At 40.9% G+C, this 21,116-nt stretch overlaps 1 gene segment (V, D, J or C); it reads left to right on the forward strand.

Annotated features, from left to right (window-relative positions):
- Window positions 1-9,448: 9,448 nt before the first annotated feature.
- On the forward strand, window positions 9,449-10,084 carry LOC128046298 (T cell receptor gamma variable 8-like). The segment is given in 2 exon segments: window positions 9,449-9,491; window positions 9,633-10,084. Coding segments are annotated over 2 exon segments (495 nt in total).
- The last annotated feature ends 11,032 nt before the right edge of the window (window positions 10,085-21,116 follow it).

Below are 21,116 nucleotides of genomic sequence, written 5' to 3' on the forward strand. Positions count from 1 at the left end.
TATGAGCAGGTGAGCCCCTGGTAGTCTTTCCACGCCAAATGCTAGTGATTCTGGAGTTCTGACTCTGTGAAGATGAAGGATGGAAAAGGGAAATTTCCTCAGGAACAAACTCAGCCTTGTGGTTCATTTAGTAACCAAGGAAGAACCATCATCATTAATGTTAATTATTTCTTGAGACCATGTATTTCTGGCAAAATTTCAAAGAAGAGTAAGTGCCATTGTTCTATAAGACCACAGCCACGGTGAGAGACATTCAGGACAGAGAGGTGAATGAGGCATGAGCTCCTAAAGAGTCTGAGAGTTTGGGTTAACCATTTTCTTCCATTTTACACAATGTTCTCTCTTCAATAACCTCCACTCCACTCCACTGTGAACGCCAACAGATTTCATGGGTTTTACCCTTTGTAGGAACCTCATTGGTCCATAATATGTGATGGCTCAGATGCTTCTAAGTCAGCTATTCAACTTGATATTTATGCTAAACCTTTTCATGTCTGAGGGATTTGTTGCACGTGGAGATGCCAGGTTACAGAGAAGTTAAGAACGTGTTCTTTACTTCCCAGTGAGGTTGTTTCATTCCCAGTCAGGTTGCTGGGAATGAGATATGGTTTCTGAAGTAGTCCATCCTCAGTTGATTTGTAAAATGGGAATGAAAATAACAATCTCATAGATTATTGTATAATGAAGTTAGATTAGAGGTTTGCTTGCAAAGTTATCAGAATAAGTGCCTGGTATTTGGATTGTGGTTAATAAAGATTAGGTGTTATTATTATTAGAAGACATGGTGAGGGCAAAGAAGATGCTAAAATCTCTCAGAATGTTTTTCCCCCTCTGGACTCATTCATTAAAAACACAGATTATTTGCTAATATTTGAGAAGGTTCTAAGTGAATTTGGCAGAAGTTGTTGGTTAACTTGAACTTTGAGTTGGATTCTGGGTAGTTCTGGTGGTGGTCCTTGATAACCTTGGGGATTGGTGGTGCTAGGGTGTCACTTTATAGTAGGTCATCAGCAATAACTAATTGTGACCTCCCATCACTATTCCCTGAACTTTCAAAAGAACAGGTAACCAATCAAAGCACTTCTCCTAGATACCCTGCAGCTGCAGCTCATGAACACCTCTGCCGTTACACTTACCTCCTCCTCCTCAAGAGTGCAGTCTACTTTGTCATCATTGCCTTCTGCATGTACAAGAGAACAGATGTCAGTAACAACGGGAAGAGCTCGTGACAGAGGGGCCCCAAAGTGGTCAATGTGCCTTCATCATCTCTTGTCTCAAAAAGTGTCTGCTGAGGATCTAGCCTGGCTTCCTTTCTGCATTTGGGTTATTTCTATTCACATGGTATTTTTCTATTATATCTTTATTTTGTAAGAGGTTTTCAAATCTTTGGGCAGACAGTTTGACCCTGTATCAAGGAATTCTGCCGTTAATCAGGGGCAGGGTCCAGGGCTGGTGTGGGGGAACCTCTCCCACCACTATCCCCACAACCTCATCAGCTCCTCCAGCCCTCGAGTCCTTGTACCGCCTGAGCGCACACAGTGGCCAGCTCCCTGTCTTCTCCTTCAGCTCCTCCACACAGACCATGGCTGGGACCTTCACTGCCATATACCCTGGAGCTGCCAGCTTTGGCACTTAAATTCTGCACCTTGATTTTCATAATAGGCATCAAAAAATTAAACATATCAAAAGCTCACATTTGTCTTTGAGTACTTTAATTTCATGAAATATAATGAAGGTTAGAAACAGCATGACAACTGAGTTATCAAATTCAGCATTGGTTGTACTAATGGTCATTAACACATTTCTATGTCTAATGTGATTATGGTGCTTTCTTTGGGCCACCGGCTCCAATGGGTGTGTGTGTGTGTGTGTGTGTGTGTGTGTGTGTGTGAGAGAGTTGCTCAGTCATGTCTGACTCTTTGTGACCCCATGGACTATAGCATCCCAGGCTCCTCCGTCCATAGAATTTTCCAGAAAAGAATGCTGGAGCATGTTGCCAGAGCCAAACTAAGGTGCTGGGATTCTTCTCTTTCAAAGTTGCCAGATTCAGACTCGTTGGCCTGAGACGTTCCTATGGTGACAGTGTGACACCCAGCATGACTTGCACTTGCTCAGATTGTACTGCTGCTGCTGCTGCTGCTAGGTGGCTTCAGTCGTGTCCGACTTTGTGCGACCCCAGAGACGGCAGCTCACCAGGCTCCCCCGTCCCTGGGATTCTCAAGGCAAGAATACTGGAGTGGGTTGCCACTTCCTTCTCCAATGCATGAAAGTGAAGAGTGAAAGGGAAGTCGTTCAGTCGTGTCCGACTCCTAGCGACCCCATGGACTGCAGCCCACCAGGCTCCTCTGTCCATGGGATTTTCCAGGCAAGAGTACTGGAGTTGGGGTACCATTGCCTTCTCCGCAGATTGTACTAGTGTCTCACAAAGCATCAACTCCTGATTCTCACATTAACCCCATGAAAACTGCACCAGAGGGGTGTTAGGTGGAGGGCTAAGCACGTAGATTCTGACCCCTGAAGATGAGGGTTTGAACCCTGAGTCCGTATTAGCATCTGTGTGACCTCAGGCAGTATTGGAACACTCTATGCCATTGAATCTTCATCTCTGTAATGAAGTTACAGCACCCTGTTTCCTGGAGCGTGAGGACTAAATGAGCTAATGCTGCTTAATCCATGCAAGTCTTGAACAACATTAGTTTCTACTGTCATAGCTCTACTGCAAAATCAATAGATTCCATACATACACAAAAGCCCTGAAAACCGTCTCTAACCACATTCCCCACAGACAGGTTAGATGTGAGTGGAACAAGGACTCAGTTTCTATTGAAAGTTAAAGTGAACTTGCTCAGTCATGTCCAACTCTTTGTGACCCTGAGGACTGTAGCCTATCAGGCTCCTCTGTCCATGGGATTCTCCAGGCAAGAATACTGGAGTGGGTTGCCATTTCCATCTCCAGGGGACCTTCCCGACCTAGGGATTGAACCCGGGTCTCCTGCATTGTAAACAGACGCTTTACCCTCTGAGCCACGAGGAAAGCCAGAAAGTTTCTATTATTCACCAGATAATCTCATGAATCCTCTAAGAGCCCTTAAAGGAAGGTACAGTTATAGTTCACAGTTCACAGATGGAAGAAGCAGAGTTATCTGTTCATTGCAACTTTTTTTTAATATAAACTTATTTTAATTGGAGGTTAATTACTTTACAATATTGTATTGATTTTGCCATACATCAACATGAATCCGCCACAGGTATACACGTTTCCCCATCCTGAACCTCCCTCCCTCTTCCCTCCCCGTACCATCATTCTGGGTTGGCTCAGTGCACCAGCCCCAAGCATCCAGTATCATGCATCGAATCTGGATTGGTGATTCGTTTCATATATGATATTATACACGTTTCAATGTCCTTCTCCCATATTATCTCTGTTTTAAGTAACAGTCATTTAGAAATGAATCTCTCTGATCTCAGACCCTGTATTTTGTTACCTAGTGTGTCCAGTTCACTCACAATAAAACGAGGTCCCAGAGAGACTAAGAAATATACTCAAATTTAAACACAGAGCAGTGCTGGGTTCCACATTGGCCAAGCCAGCCTGACTTAAAACAGGCTGCATTTTCTTTTTCAATATATCAGTGACCCTCTTATTATAACTATAAATAAACGATTAGAGAAACAGATTGGTATAAATGAATAAGAAAGAAAAGTCACTGAGGTCCAGACTTCATCACAGCCCAGGTATCAGACTTTAAAAACACTCCTTCAGTAATTCTAATGGGCAGCCAGGTTGAGCCAGCAGGTGACAGTTTCAGCGCTGCCAGCTCGGATTTCAGGAATCAAGGAACCATCACATTTTTTCTTTGCACACAATCAGTTTCACTGTGAAATAAATCCATGGAAAACCACATAGGGTTCCCATTCCAAAACACAAACCAATCAGATACAAGATGGATGAAATCTAATTTAGATCAATTCCTTGGTTGTTAATGAATTTGATCAGACCTCTCGAGACAAAATATGTGGCCCTGGTCTTCGAGATCTGGAACTATGTCTTCACTGTGAAAAAACAGTGCATTAAGTGTAGGAGGCAAGAGGGAAACTTGCAAATCACTGAAAGTGTTGTGCAGCTGATTTTACAGACAGGGCCCTGCTGGGCAGTATCTCTAGCAGTTTCCAACGTCTCAGACACCTCCTGCCCCAACTTGCCCTGGGCTGCCCTGGCCTGGGAGGTGCGGATAGGGGAGGGCAGTGGGGGTGGGAGTGACAGCCTGAATGGCAGCTGGAGGGGCCTGATATGCTGATGGAGTTTCATTTTCTCAGGCTTCTTTTGTTTACACTCCCTGCTTAATGTGGTTGATTCTTGGAAAACGCTCAAACTGGCCCCTACTGGTTGAGGCTGTGCAAGGGGTAGCTGGGGTGTCACAAGGAAATGAGAACAGTTAAACCCCAGCCAACTTTGCTCACTTTCAAAGGGTCACAGCTAATGGAAGAAAATATCCCTCTACACTCGCATGTGATTGTTATCAAAACACTCTAGGCTATGGGTCCAGGTTCCCCATTATACACATTAAAGTTCCTCTTATCAGCTCCTCTATAAGCTGGGAAACTTACACATAGGATGTTCATGGCCTCTGCCATGTTCTGGACCCTGAAGGAAGGAGCAGACAGGGCTTCTTTGCAGCCCTGAAACCATCCCTGACTTTCCACCAACCACCCGTGCTCTTCCATGATCTGTGACTTACTGAGGCTGTTACTTCTTGGTTTTGTTTTCTCAGTGTAAACAGGGTGACACAAGACCTGACCCCTGAACCAAGCTGCATGGACAGATGCGAAGCGCTTTTTTCCTCATAGGAGCAGAGGTTCCAAGGGCATGCTCTCTCACCTGTGCAATTGAGTGTCATACACTGAGTCATGTAAATTCCCCAAAAGGGACAAAATGACTACAAGTTAACCTGAACAAGGCTTACTGAGGCACTAACATCAGATGACAACGTGATGGGTGAATAGCAGAGGGCTGCACAGACACATGAGCCTGAAGAGCAGGTGTCCCACCCCCTCTCCACCCAGCAGGCCCAGGATGGGGGTCCATGCCCTAGATTCCATCTGTCCAGCCTCAGAGCGAAGCAGAGCTCCACTGCTGAGGTCATGGCTTCAGCTCTCACTTTCTGACCTCAGGGCACATTCAAGTCACATCCTTCATTCTTCTTGGTCTCTGCTCTGAGAGCCAACATTTGGGGGGCCTTGCCCTCCTAGGAGGACTGGCCACATCTAACTGGTACAGCCAGTGTCAGGGGTGGAGTCCCTTTTCAGGTTAAAGTCACACCCTGACATCCAGCTCAGGCCCCATCTGTGGTCGTGCTGTAGGCGTGGGTCCACTCTTGACACAGGACGTCCTCATTGTGATGACACCACTGAATTCCTGAGGTTTTAGTCCAAGGCCAGACCCTGGCACTTGCCCTCCCCCATTTTCTCCATGTAAGGAGCTCCTCCTACTTAGACCCCAGCCTCCCAGGGAGCCTCCTTCTGCACTTCTGTCCTGTGGCCCATTCTTAGACCAAGCATGGATGGAGTTGATTAGGTCTGCATAAATGACCAGTTTCTACCCAAGCCAGACTATTTCCATCATACAGTTGGATTTTACCTGAATGATGGTGAATAATGAAAGGAAATTGACAGACACACTGCCTTCCCATGAAGCATTGCATTGAATATTTGTTTTACAAAAACAACTCACAATATAATTGAGTTCATTTGAATTCAAATTAGCTAAACACAAGGGAAAATGATTTCATAGAGTGGGTTCAAAATAAGAGTACTCAGACAGTTTTAGGGAATACATCTATAAGAAAGCTATTATTTCATGATGCATAATACAAAATATCTGGTACTTTTTATATGTATTCACCATCCATCACGTCTTCTTGTTGTGATTCCAAGACTTTAGGCCAAATATGCAATGCAAAACAAGAAAAAAAAAACTAATCACTTTGATATGTTTAGTTTTACTATTTTTTACAGTTGTACAAACAGTGAATATGCATGAGCTAAATAACAGAAGAGAAATGTAGGGCATTAAAAAATACCAAAGAAATCTAAGATATGAAACAAAAAATTCCATTCTGCAAACCAAAATAAAGAGATTTTACTTACAAAGAAATGCTACTCAAACATTAGATCTTTTGATTAGGAACACAGCACAAGCCTTTTCTCCAACTTTACATTAAAGGATCAGACTTTGTCTCTCTGAATATAGGGTGGACCATGACAGTATCATACTAGCCACAGGCAGGTGATTAAATGTATGTGGATATGGTACCATGTTTGTGAGGTAGTTACAGTTAATTAACTCCTTACTAGCCATTCAAACATCAGCAGTGGGTGTCCTCATTTCAACTTTCAAAAAGGAAACTCATCTTCAAGATTTTTTTCTCTTCTGATGACACTCAATGAAAGTTTTTTTTTTTTCATGCAGAAAAGGACAGAACACAAAATATACTTGAAATGTAACATGAAAAGGCAAAAATCTGTTTTTTACCCTGTATTTTTATAACAAAGTTCATGTACCAAACATAAGCTGTGACACAGACACTGCATAGACTGTGATTGAGGCCACCCAAAAATTTGATTTAAAGCATTTTAGAAGAGGAGCTACTCTTTATATGCCCGCATTTTTGCTTTATGTCTGAACACTGTTGTGGAAATGAGAGGTTGAAATGTGTTGAGAACCAGAGATGCAGGGCAGGGCTTCTGTTTGCTGTGGCTCTGGCTGCCTCTGCTAGTTCACTTGCGCCTATGCCAGCTGCCCAGCTACTGCATTCAGTCCACTGCTTTTCCCTTCTTTCAAAAAATTTTTACTATTTTTCAGTGGAGATATAATTGGTATAAAACATTCCATTAGTCTCTGTCATGCAACATAGTGATTTGATATTAGTATATATGCTGAAATAGTCACCATATGAGTCAACATCCCTCACTGTATATAGTTACAGATTATTTTTTTCCTTCCAAGATGAAGTTTTAAGATCTACTCTTTCCTTTTTTGGTTAAATATTTAAGCAGAGTTACTGCTTTTACAATTGACTGTATATTTATTTGCTCAAATTTGTGAGAATAAAAGGTTTCCTTTGACGATCTGAAGGGACTGAACAATGTGCTCCGACCTGGAGGCACATGGAGCCCAACTGCAGTGACTGAACCCTGTCTGTCATCTCAGAAGCCCCTGTACACTCCAGAAACATCCATGCTGCTCAGGACCAGAGCAGACCCTGGTACCAGATGGGGAACCTGAGTCCTGGCTCTGCCCCTGTCAGCTGTGGGACCCTGGACCAGTCACTCACCCTCAGTCTCACCTGTCTCCGTGTAAGTGGAGACAAGGACAGTACCATCCTCCCAGGACTGCTACCCTTGCTGCCTGCAGAAGTTAGGGTTTGTAGTTAACGTCTGACACAGAGATATTCTGGTTCAGTCAACAAAATGAATTAAGTCATCCTTATTTAGGTTATTGGGACTCTGAGGTATTTTTTAATATTCACAAATTTATACCTCTAAGAAAAATGTTTATAAAAATCTACATTGTGAAAGGTATGGTTATAGAATCACAACCACATTCTATACATTTTACTTTGAAACTACTCTCAGTGGTACACACAATGCAATGTGAATAGCACTTCAAAGTCCTCAAAACCTGCAGTATTTGGACCTGCCCTTCAAGAGCAGGAACTTACATTCCATGACTAGGTCACTTCTCAGCGAACAGAAAAACTCAGCACTTGCCGTAGTATTTAAAGATACTTCCTAGAGCCCATAACCTAATATCCAAAATGTGCCAAATACAATCCCCAATTACTCAACTTACAGGGGACTCAGAAAATCTCAGCATCTTAATATGGAAAGGTAAATTAACAGATGCCAATCCTGAGATATTTCAGATGTTGGATTAACAGAGAAATTAAAGTTGTTATTGTGACCATGGGAGGAAATGGAAAGAGAGGTAGAGACAGAGAAGTAAACCTCCTAAGAGTTATAAATGGAGAAATAGAAAAGGAAAGATAGGTGTTAGAGACAGACAAGTAGAGGGAGAGAAAGTGACAGAAATGGTGATGAGGAAGGAAACTGTAAAACAGAGGAGAGAGAAAGAGAAAGAGGGAAAGGGAAGAAGTCAGATCGGGGAAGAAAAAAAAAAGAGAGAAGGAGCCATGGTGGGGTTGCAATAGGAGAGGGAAAGATCTGTGGACAAAGAGGTGGACAGACAGAGGGATATGAAGAGCAGTACAATGGGGGAGAAGAGAAACAGAATAGTAGAGAGAGAAAAAGAGCAAGTCAAGAGATAGAGCTGTAAAGCAGTCAGGAAATTAGGGGCCGCATATTGGTAATTACATATATATATACCACAGCAACTTCATTCATCCATTGATGGGTACTTAACTTCTTTCTAAGTCTCGGCTGTTATAAACAATGAACATAGGCGTTTAGATATATTTTAGTGTTTTTGTTTTCTACGGATGAACACTCAGAAGTGGAATTGCTGGATCATGTGGGTGTTCCACTTCTAACTTATGGAGGAAGCTCCATACTCTTTTCCATAGCACTACACCAGTTTACATTCCCACCAACAGTACACAAAGCTTCTCTTTTCTCCACATCTTCAATACTTGTTATTTCCAGCCTTGCATATAATAGCCATTCTGACAGGGATGAGGTGATACCTCATTGATGCTTTGATTTCCCTGAATTTCAAATAAATAAAAACTGTGTTTTTTAGTTTCAGTTTGTTCAAAATACCGCGAAGCTCCTTTTCTTAAAATGAAATCTGGAAACTCTATATGAGGCAGCCTTTTACTTGAGAATGAACATAAATCCTCCATCAAATTGATTTATAAGGCATGCACACAAACACCCATCCATTTACTTTTAAGGAGAGTCAAATGTAGACCAACATAACTGATCTTAATTTTTATAATAAGGCCGATTCAATTCTTCTTAGGTTTGCGAGTTGTTGCCTCAGAGTTTGCTTACAGGTGTAAAAAGAATGAGAGTTCAGGGAAAGAATAGAAAGACATTTAATCACCGCACAAGTCCATGGCATCAACACTAACACTGAAACACTGAACTGATTGGAACTTAGCCCAGTTCAGCTCTGCTCACTCCAGTAGGCCACAGGCAAGCTTGTCCACATTGCTCTGCCTGCCCCTCCATCTGATCCCTCTGCTTGCAGTTCTGAACTCTCAGAGCTCAGGCTTCTCTTCTCCTGTGGGGGGAGGTGGCTGCTCTCAGCCTGCCACAGCGGGGCCCTCCAGAAAGGCGTTGGTACAGAGAGGTGGGGCTCCTCCCCAGGTCTCAACCAGCCCCCACCCACTCTGGGCTCGGCCTGGTGGTCTTTAAGAGAGATATTTGCTGACTGACCTGCCTGTCACTTATACTGGGAACCTAGGTCTAGCTCACTGTCCCAGGCATGATGCGGGTCCCAGCGCTGCTTCTGGTTTTCCTGGCTCCTGGTAAGTGTGTTGCCTGGATGTTGGGGGGATTGTTCTGTGTTTTGTGGCAACGGTGTATGTGTGTTGCGGGGTGGGGGGTGGTCATACTAAGAAATGGTGTTTCCTCTTCCTCATTATTTTTTGTTGCTTTTCCAATTTCAGTCATGCAGGTGTCTTCCAACATGGAAGGGGAGAAGATGTCAATTACTAAGGCAGCTGTGCCTGGGGCATTTGTTGAAATCATTTGTGATCTTATCACCCAAACCGTCAAATATATCCACTGGTACAAGTACCAGGAGGGCACAGCTCCCCGACGCCTTCTTTACTACGACATCTCCTACTCAAAGATTGTGTTGGAATCAGGAGTCAGTGAAGGGAAGTACAAAGTTTATAAAGAGAAGAGCTATACTTTTGCAATCTCAAACCTGCAAGAAAGTGATTCTGGAATGTACTACTGTGCTGTCTGGGAGAAGCACGTTGGTTTAGACTTCCTTTACACTGCACTGGAAATTTTGCTTGTCACGGCCCAGCACAGCCATGGTATACAGTATAGACCAGCCCTTGCCACACTTACTCCCCCAATTCTCTTTACTCTGAAGGAAGAGAAATCCTGAGTTCAATGCCCATTCCCCAACATTTATATTCAATTACTACTCACCCCTCCTCTCAGAAACCACATTTTTTCTAAAACTAGGCCCCCACCTTTAGGCCTCAGGCAAGCAGCTGCCAAGCAACATATTCTTTTGGTAGGAGCTAGTGCGGAGAAGGCAATGACATCACACTCCAGTGCTCTTGCCTGGAAAATCCATGGATGGAGGAGCCTGGTAGGCTGCAGTCCATGGGGTCGCTAAGAGTCGGACACGACTGAAGCGACTTAGCAGCAGCAGCAGCAGTAGCAGGAGCTAGGGGAGTCTATTTCACCTTCTCTTTAGGACAAGGATGATAGGGCACCTAGGATTGATCTGTTGCTGGAGATATTTAAGAGAATAGAATGAAATGATTAGCTATACTGAGCCATTTATCTAATCATTATCCAAAGCAGATGGCAGGGAAAGAAGCACCTTCATTATTCAGGATTATGAAGAATGAGAAAAGATGGAATGAAAACTTGGACTTTCTGAACCTCAAGCTGGTATCTGACTTATATTTTGAACAAACTGATATTTTCCTTACATCACCAACCAGGGCATGGCCGACACAGAGAAAGTGTAGGAAAAAGGTGATTTCTGTAGTTGGGCTAACCATTGTATTCTACTTACACCTTCTGTCCAACCCACAGCCAGAACTGTTCTGTTTTAAACAAGCAAAGCCAGAGATTCTTTCCACCCAGCCTCCAACTTTGATATGACCAAATCCTAAACTGGAATGAGACTTATCAGATTATATTTTTCTCAATAATTCAACTGAAAAAACAATTTGGGTCAACAACCAGACAATGAATGGTATCTATTTCAACGGAAAGTTCAATTAAGAAAGGGATGAGGCTTTCTTATTGGGTTAGGTTTAAGAACATAAATTAATACTGAAGTACAGAAATACCAGATTCATATGTATATGTCTCTTTTGTACTGGATCCTTCAAATTGCTATCAGTACATTGTTTCTTAAATTGTGGTCCATGGACCACCTGCATCAGAAATATCTGGATTTGAGTAAAAGTGCATGTTCTGGGTGGCATTCAACACCATGAAAACAAATCTTGGACTGACAGCTGGAAATGAGGCTTCAATAAGCTCCACATGAAAGTGAAAGTTGCTTAGTCCTGTCTGACTCTTTGCAACCCCATGGACTATACAATCCATGGAATTCTCCAGGTTAGAATATTAGAGTGGGTAGACTTTCCCTTCTCCAGGGGATCTTCTCAACCCAGGGATCCGACCCAGGTCTTCCACATTGCAGGCGGATTTTTAAGCTCCATAGCTTATTCCTATTCAAGTTGATTTATAAGAACTGCTGTGCTAGCAGTAACAGATAAAGTGACACATCTTCCTCTGAAATGGGCTGATTCCCAGCCTGACACAGGAAAGCATTCTAGAATATTGCTCATGGGCTTATCCCCAACCCAAAATCCCTTCTGTTCTGTTGCACCCTGGATGCTGCTGCTCTCCCTGGTCACCACACTTCTCCATGAGAATCCCACAACCACAGGTCAAGGTTTCAGGTCCTTCTCACTTCTGTGACTGCAAAAAAGAAGGGATTGGTTAGTAAAGGAACCAATTTGAACTTGCTTTTCTGGGCCAGGGACCGTGTATTTTAACTATTTTGCAACTTCAGAAAGCCTGAAGCATAAACTTACTGTTGTTTATATTTTTCCAATAAGGTTCTGATCTGCACATTTATTTCCTTAATCTGCTTTGAATTCAAACTTTGGGTATGGGGGTAATGTAGAGAACTCTCTGCAGAGAGTATTTTATACAACAAATTTTTCCTGACATCTGAGTTCTAAGAATTTTTTGTGGAAAAAATAGGCATAACAACTCTATCAAGTCAAAGAAAAGTATCAGGATGGAACACAAAGACATGCCCCTTGATGATCACGTTTGGTGCTGCACCACTCCATTTCACCCTTCTGGGAGGGACAGAAATATTCTCCATAGGTGGCAGGAAAAGAGAGTAGAGGACTTCCAGCTCAGTCATGAGCACTGAATTGATAGGTTGGTTTGACCACTTTCTTTGCTGGAATTCTTCACTGAAATTCTTTTGGACACACGCCTGACCTCGTTGGTAACAGCCTGAGAGCTGCTCAGAAATGGAAAACGCTTTGTGATAAGAACCTGAGCATTAGGGTGTATGGTGTGACTAAGAGGTCATTGTGCCTGAGCTGGGAGAGGACAAGTTCATGGAGGAGGCGGCCGCCACATTGAAAAAATTCAAAAGTGAAGCAGGGATTTTCGGAAGCAGCTGTACAGAGTGTTAATCGACTTACTGTGTGCCGTTCAAAAACTGTTGGAGCATGTCCCTTTCCACCTATGACACCCCTGTTTTCTAATATGTGTAGGTACCCACACAAGGCATACAGCAACCTTGCTCACTGTTCTCAGCTTCATTCTCTCCATTAATTAAAAGGATGTAATAAGTGTTCCCATGTTGTAGGATTGCTGGAAGATTTGTTGGGTCAATACATATAGAGAACTTAGACCTGTGCCTGTCACACACTAATAACCATTAGTGCTTGTCAATGTTATCTGTGGCCTCAGCCCTAAGTAAAGAGGGTATTAGTGAGACAGACAGGAGTCCTCCACAATGAGCTTTCCTCCCAGGAGCCACTTGGAGCCCAGATGGTTGAAAGACAAAACCACAGCCTTGGCTGAGATAGGCCCATGACTCTCTGCTTCTTCTCTGCTGCCAAAAGTATTCAGCAAGGGCTGAGCACAAAGGAGGTGCCAGAAGTCTTAGTGGAGCTAGAAGATTTAAATTAATATGTACCTGAATGAGAAAGGGCTTCCCTGGTAGATCAGATGGTAAAGAATCCGCCTGCAATGTGGGAGACTTGGGTTAGATCCCTGGGTTGGGAAGATCCTCTAAAGAAGGGAAGGGCTACCCACTCCAGGTATTCTGGCCTGGAGAATCCCATGGACTGCAGTCTATGGGGGTCACAGAAAGTTGGACACAACTGAGTGACTTTCACTTCACTAAATAAGAAAATGAGAGGGTCTGCTTTTGTCATACTTGGCATGGTTGAACCAGTAAGAGGGATCAGTAAAACAGCTTCTGGAATCGTTTTCTATACTGAAAGAATAGGTCTTTGGAGAAGAACATCCCAAAGTTTCAAACTTCCTGTGTCTCCTTGGCACAGGAAAAAATAGAATATTTGCACTCAGCTCCTTCTTTACCTTGGTTTGCTGTGAGGTGATTGAAATCTTACTGGAGGACTTGGATAGGATGGCTCCCTACAACCTTGACCTTGAAGCTCCACCACAGAGTGTGTATTGGGATATTAAAACATCTTTTTCTTTACTTTCAGCATTGTTGATAATTTAAATTTTCCCATGTGAATACCTTAGAAATTCTGACAAACATGTTAATATTTATTGTACCAGCCCTTCTGTCCGTCCTCGCTGTCACTGCAGTAAGCTGGGTCCTCAGACGCCTCTCAGTGGCTTATGACGACCATCTCTGAAACATGTCTGCTTCCCTGGGATTGCTCCCCTGACCAACTCACCTTCCTGCACTGTATCTTCCTAAAGCTCAGAGCTGATCATGTCACTCTTCTCTCTACAAGCTTCAGTATCTTCTCGTAATGAATTCTTTTTAAAAAATACTGATTTGGAAATGCTGTAGAAACGAAAGACTGTCTACATCCCTCTTTCTTAAAAATTAAGTATGCCTCCTGTTGTCTTGTCATCTTTCTATTCCAAGTTTCTCTACCCAAGGACCCAATTAGTTTCCTGCTTGTTCTTTCTAGCTCATACCTCTAGATGCTTTTAAATATAAATCTAACTTATGGTGTTTGATAGAAAGCTATTTTTGTTTTTGCAACAAATAACCAATAGTTCAAGTCTAGTTTTAAAATAATCTATCATTTCTCCAACATTTAAACATGCTTTTGTAGTAGTTTTATTTCAGTACATACTTGGAGTATTGGCTGGAAGATTTTGGATTCATTTATGTCTCACTATTCCTATACCATTATTATATTATTTGCAATAGAAGATGAGGTCTGCTATGCCAAATGTCTATTCATTATTATTCTTAAAAAATAATTTTTAAATTATTTCATATTTATATAACTTAACTAGCTTACTCCCCAACACTTATACAATAGAACAAAAACAAAATATTTTCTTAATCTGATTGGAATTATAAGCATATATGTGAATTTAGGAAAGATGAGCATCTTTATGATTTTGAGTTTTCTTTCACAACTATGATATGTATTTCATTTACTCAGGTTTAATATTAATGCCCTTTACTAAAATCTAATATGTTTCTTCTTATAGTTCTTGTATTTCCTTAAAAGTTAATAAATAAAAGATTAAATAAATGATTTTATAGCTATACTTATATTTTGCATTTTATTATTCAAAACTTTTATAAATTTTGAAATATATACAACTCACATCTATTTCTGTTTTATTGACTATGCCAAAGCCTTTGACTGTGTGGATCACAATAAACTGTGGGAAATTCTGAAAGAGACGGGAATACCAGACCACCTGACCTGCCTCTTGAGAAACCTATATGCAGGTCAGGAAGCAACAGTTAGAACTGAACATGGAACAACAGACTGGTTCCAAATAGGAAAAGGAGTATGTCAAGGCTGTATATTGTCACCCTGCTTATTTAACTTATATGCAGAGTACATCATGAGGAACGCTGGGCTGGATGAAGCACAAGCTGGAATCAAGATTGCTGGGAGAAATATCAATAACCTCAGATATGCAGATGATACCACCCTTATGGCAGAAAGTGAAGAGGAACTAAAAAGCCTCTTGATGAAAGTAAAAGAGGAGAGTGAAAAAGTTGGCTTAAAGCTCAACATTCAGAAAATGAAGATCATGGCATCTGGTCCCATCACTTGATGGCAAATAGATGGGGAAACAGCGGAAAGAGTGTCAGGCTTTATTTTTTGGGGCTCCAAAATCACTGCAGATGGTGACTGCAGCCATGAAATTAAAAGACGCTTACTCCTTGGAAGAAAGTTATGACCAACCTAGATAGCATATTAAAAAGCAGAGATATTACTTTGCCAACTAAGGTCCGTCTAGTCAAGGCTATGGTTTTTCCAGTAGTTATGTATGGATGTGAGAGTTGGACTGTGAAGAAGGCTGAGCGCCGAAGAATTGATGCTTTTGAACTGTGGTGTTGGAGAAGACTCTTGAGAGTCCCTTGGACTGCAAGGAGATCCAACCAGTCCATTCTGAAGGAGATCAGCCCTAGGTGTTCATTGGAAGGACTGATGCTGAAGCTGAAACTCTAATACTTTGGCCACCTCATGAGAAGAGTTGACTCATTGGAAAAGACTGATGCTGGGAGAGATTGGGGGCAGGAGGGGAAGGGGATGACAGAGGATGAGATGGCTGGATGGCATCACCGACTCAATGGACGAGAGTCTGAGTGAACTCCGGGAGTTGGTGATGGACAGGGAGGCGTGCTGCAATTCCTGGGGTCGCAAAGAGCTGGACACGACTGAGTGAGTGAACTGAACTGATAGTGTTCATAGTACACTTGTTCAGTCTCTCAGTTGTGTCTGACTCTTTGCACCACCGTGGACTGCAGCTCGCCAGCAAAGCACACAAAGAGAAATTCCACTGTTGTTAATCTTACATGATCAGGAAGGAAGAATAATTGTGTCTTTTATGAATATTCTGCTTATCAAGCAAAGTCACCTCATTTCAATCTTGCTTACTCAAACTATAATCCAGAAATGCATATTATTGACAAAATGGTGTTTGTATGAGAGAGATTGCAGCTCAATAGAAAGTGGAATAATTTGACCACTGCACTTTTATTATGATACAGGGTCTTACATTTTCAAGATTTGTGTTTTATATTACACCATAAGGTAAAATTTTGTAAACAAAAATGGGGTGAGGCTAAAGTGTAGAGACGTACATTCTATATAATGAATGTATTGCTTACTAATGGAAAATTCCTCCCACAACTCTCATTGCAACCCTAGCACACACCAGGCCTGAAGGGATGTGTGGATGAACACACTGGGGTGAATTACTCTTCCAGGAGGATGCCGTACAGCAATGAGTATATGGCCTTTCTGTAATCACTCATAAGTTCTGAATCACTTAAAGTCCTTCATATGAACACAACTGCCTAAAGGTCCCAGAGGGCCCATAAGAAGGAATCAGTTTGGACTTTTCCCTCTGGTTAAAACCCTTTTTAAAGAGTGGGAAACATGTCCAAAATACAATAAAATGTACAGAGACTTTTGCACTGAGCCATCCATATTTCTGAAGTAAGTTTCTCTGACCCTTAGTTTGTCCAGTGATCAAATTAGGTTCAAACACTTACTTTGAACATTTTGTCCTGGGACTGCAATGAAGAGTAAGTGAAGTAATGACAGTGAAAATGCTTGCTTTCAAAAACATAACACAGGCGTACTTATTCATAACTTCATTGTGGGTTTTTTGTATCTTTTATAAGACTCTTTAAGATTTTAAAGTAACCCTGAATCTTTATTTCTGTGGCTAACGAAGGGGAAGCAAATAGACAAAGTGCTGGTTTAATATAACTATGGACTTAATTGTCCTTAGATTTTAAGTTTTCTAGTGATCAGAAAAAAATAAGAATTCAAGTAACTTTCATGATGATGATTATCATAAAGGAGAGGTTTGGGTTATAATGTGTTACACTTGGCACTTAATTGATCAGACAAATGTTTCCCATAGGCTACTCATGGCAACAAAGTTACTGAGGTCATTTCAGTTAACTTTATTTTGCAGCAAATTTCTAAGGAGGAACCCAGTTGACTTTTGTGACTGTTTTCCTCTATCCAACAAACCATTATCTATACAGAAAATGTTTTACTTATATGAATGCCTTTTTAAAATTGCAAATAAATACAATTCTTGCCTTTGGTTTTCAATAGTCAGGGGATTATAAACATGATTTGACCTATTTTTCTGTCTTTTAAAAAATTCCACTGAAATGCCAAGCTCCCATAATAAAATTGTCATTGGTAAGAATACTTGAGGTATATAGAAGAGAAGGTTTTAGTGTCCACAGTGGTGGAATTCTGTTTTCTTTCTATAGATTAATTTCTTACATTTCTATGTTATTTTTACAAAGTACCTTCCATATGTTTTGTCTCATTTATTCCCCCACCATGATCCTTGGAATGCTGGCTCTGCCATCACTGGTATGACTCTCGGCAAGTTACCCTCTAATTCTTATTCCTGTTTCATATCATGAAATCTTCCAAAACACAGTTCACTCCAGTATCACTGGGACAAGATATTGCATGTGCAGTATTTAAATCAGTGCCTGGCACAGTAATAATCACTCAGTGACTATTAGACTCTCAATATTGTTTTCTTTATTCCCACCCACACCACACCTGTAGAATCTTGTGCAAGAGTAGCTGATAATGGGAATATGAGTGATATAGAAAGGTGTGGCTGGTTGTTTATTTTTCCCAGATTGGAAATTTGCTTGAGCCAGACTCCTTCAAACATGAGATTCTATTTTAGTTTCTGGGATCAGATGAGTTCATTTTGATGCTGAATTGATCTACTGAATTGCAGAGAATCAGACCAACTATTCTTGGCTTATGGGGCTCCTATTTTTAATGAATGGTTTTTTTTTGTCAGCAGAGCATATACTTATATGTGTGTGTTACAGTTACACATGTATAAACCCATGTGCACACTGTCAAATAACAGGCATGAAAAGCTTATTAATAACTGTTCCCATTTCTTGTAGTTGTCACTTCAATTGTCATTACTGTTGAACTTCCAAATGATGGTTTGATGGATGAAAGTGGTAAGTTTTTGTATATGTTTGCCTGTAAGTCAGGCTTCAGTCACTTTTCCTTTCTGATTATTTTCCCTTTTGAAGTTTTCCTGGCTTAAAAGGCAACCCACACCAGTATTCTTGCCTGAAAAATTCCATGGACAGAAGAGCCTGGTGGGCTACAGTCCATGGGGCCTCAAAGAGTCGGACAGGACTGAGCAACTGAACAAAGACCAATTAACTGCAATTGGGTTCATCATTGTCAAACTTTTAATGACTCCTCTTTTGTCTCTCTGTCAGGAGAATATACATATATATGTACAGATATATGCACACAGACACACATGTATAAGTACAGACATATGGACAGACTAAAATAATAGGCAAAGTTGACTGATAATATTTGATCTCATTTCTTCTAGAAGGCACTGATATTTATTCTACAAAAGCTGTCCAACACAGGAAAACAGTAAATTTTTCAATATATCTGCATTCATTTCATCCTCTAGCTTTCCCCCCTCCTGATCAAATTATCTTTTTAACTTCCCTGGTCTATAGTGGGAAAGACCAATTATTTGTGGGTTTGTGGGGCTGATATTTTAAATCAATATCTCTCCTGACTCTTTATTGGCAAAGTATATATGCTTCCCCAGTATGTGTAAGTATATATATATATATATATATACACACACATATATATATACATATATATTATATATATATAATACATAGATTATACATGATAAAATATGTAGATTATGAGTGTGTATATAGACACACACACATACATTCATATCGTGGTGTCAAAAACTAGGTATGAACAATAAACTAATACTTGGTCTCCTTTCTTCCAGAAGTCACTGATGTTCATTCTACAAAAGCACGTCTGAACAATGGAAACAGTAAGTTTTGTCTATGTTTGCCTTTATGTCAGGCTACAGCACATATTTTTTCCTCTGGATAAACTTAAGTTTTGAACTTTCTTGGTTTAAGGTAGAAAAATCAGACTGTTTGGATTGGCAGAAATAGACTGAGTGATATTTTAATTCAATATACTATCATTTCCTAGGACCCATCTTAATACAATAAATGCTGGTTTTTGTGTGAGTGGATTGTAAATTAGAGGGTATAGTGATAGGCCCTGAATTATCTAAACAATGGGCTTCATTCATTAGTGTGGCTTTGTTTCTTTTTAAATTATTTTTAATTTTTTTCTCTTTCTTATTTTTTAAATTATGAAAGTACAATAACACATTAAGAGGAGACTTGGAAAATACAGACTTGATTTAGGTCATACCTGAATGGTCTAGTGGTTTTCCCTACTTTCTTCAATTTAAGTCTGAATTTGGTAATAAGGAGTTCATGATCTGAGCCATAGTCAGCTCCTGGTCTCGTTTTTGTTGACTGTATAGAGCTTCTCCATTTTTGGCTGCATAGAATATAATCAATCTGATTTCGGTGTTGACCATCTGGTGATGTCCATGTGTAGAGTCTTCTCTTGTGTTGTTGGAAGAGGGTGTTTGCTATGACCGGTGCATTTTCTTGGCAAAACTCTATTAGTCTTTGCCCTGCTTCATTCCACATTCCAAGGCCAAATTTGCCTGTTACTCCAGGGGTTTCTTGACTTCCTGCTTTTGCATTCCAGTCCCCTATAATGAAAAGGACATCTTTTTTGGGTGTTAGTTCTAAAAGGTCTTGTATGTCTTCATAGAACCGTTCAACTTCAGCTTCTTCAGCGTTACTGGTTGGGGCATAGACTTGTATAGCTGTGATATTGAATGGTTTGCCTTGGAGACGAACAGAGATCATTCTGTCGTTTTTGAGATTGCATCCAAGTACTGCATTTTGGACTCTTTTGTTGACCATGATGGCTACTCCATTTCTTCTGAGTGATTCCTGCCCACAGTTCCAAATACAAAAAGGAGTGTGTCAAGGCTGTATGTTGTCACCCTGCTTATTTAACTTATATGCAGAGTACATCATGAGAAACGCTGGACTGGAAGAAACACAAGCTGGAATCAAGATTGCCGGGAGAAATATCAATAACCTCAGATATGCAGATGACACCACCCTTATGGCAGAAAGTGAAGAGGAACTAAAAAGCCTCTTGATAAAAGTGAAAGTGGAGAGTGAAAAAGTTGGCTTAAAGCTCAACATTCAGAAAACGAAGATCATGGCATCCGGTCCCATCACTTCATGGGAAATAGATGGGGAAACAGTGGAAAGAGTGTCAGACTTTATTTTTGGGGGCTCCAAAATCACTGCAGATGGTGATTGCAGCCATGAAATTAAAAGATGCTTACTCCTTGGAAGAAAAGTTATGACCAACCTACATAGCATATTCAAAAGCAGAGACATTACTTTGCCGACTAAGGTGCGTCTAGTCAAGGCTATGGTTTTTCCTGTAGTCATGTATGGATGTGAGAGTTGGATTGTGAAGAAGGCTGAGCACCAAAGAATTGATGCTTTTGAACTGTGGTATTGGAGAAGACTCTTGAGAGTCCCTTGGACTGCGAGGAGATCCATTCAGTCCGTTCTGAAGGAGATCAGCCCTGGGATTTCTTTGGAAGGAATGATGCTAAAGCTGAAACTCCAGTGCTTTGGCCACCTCATGAGAAGAGTTGACTCATTGGAAAAGACTGATGCTGGGAGGGATGAGGGCAGGAGGAGAAGGGGACAACAGAGGATGAGATGGCTGGATGGCATCACCCATTCAATGGACGTGAGTCTGAGTGAACTCTGGGAGATGGTGATGAACAGGGAGGCCTGGCATGCTGCGATTCATGGGGTCACAAAGAGTCAGACACGACTGAGCAACTGAACTGAACTGAACTGGAAAATACATAACAAACTTACGTATAGTTCCACTATATATTACAGTTATTTTTTAAGTAGATAAATTAAGATTTTAGTTGAAATTTCAATATCAAACTCTGAAAATTAATAGAATGAATATACAGAAAACTTGGAGGATAGAGTAGATATGAAAATCACTATGAACCAACTCAACATAATTAAAATTTATATAATTTTCAAACAGCAGCAGGATACAAATTCTATTTAAGTTCCCATAGACTATAAACCAGGAGACACTGCAACATATCTGGGGACATAAAGGAAGGTGCAAAAATTTCATAGTTTTGTACTGAAATCATACCGAGTCTGTTCTCTTATCACAGTGGAATTATGTTATAAATCAATATCAAAAGATATTTGAAAAGAGGCCACATATTTTCTA

This window comes from Budorcas taxicolor, chromosome 4 (assembly GCF_023091745.1).
Source record: "Budorcas taxicolor isolate Tak-1 chromosome 4, Takin1.1, whole genome shotgun sequence".
NCBI lineage: Eukaryota > Metazoa > Chordata > Mammalia > Artiodactyla > Bovidae > Budorcas > Budorcas taxicolor.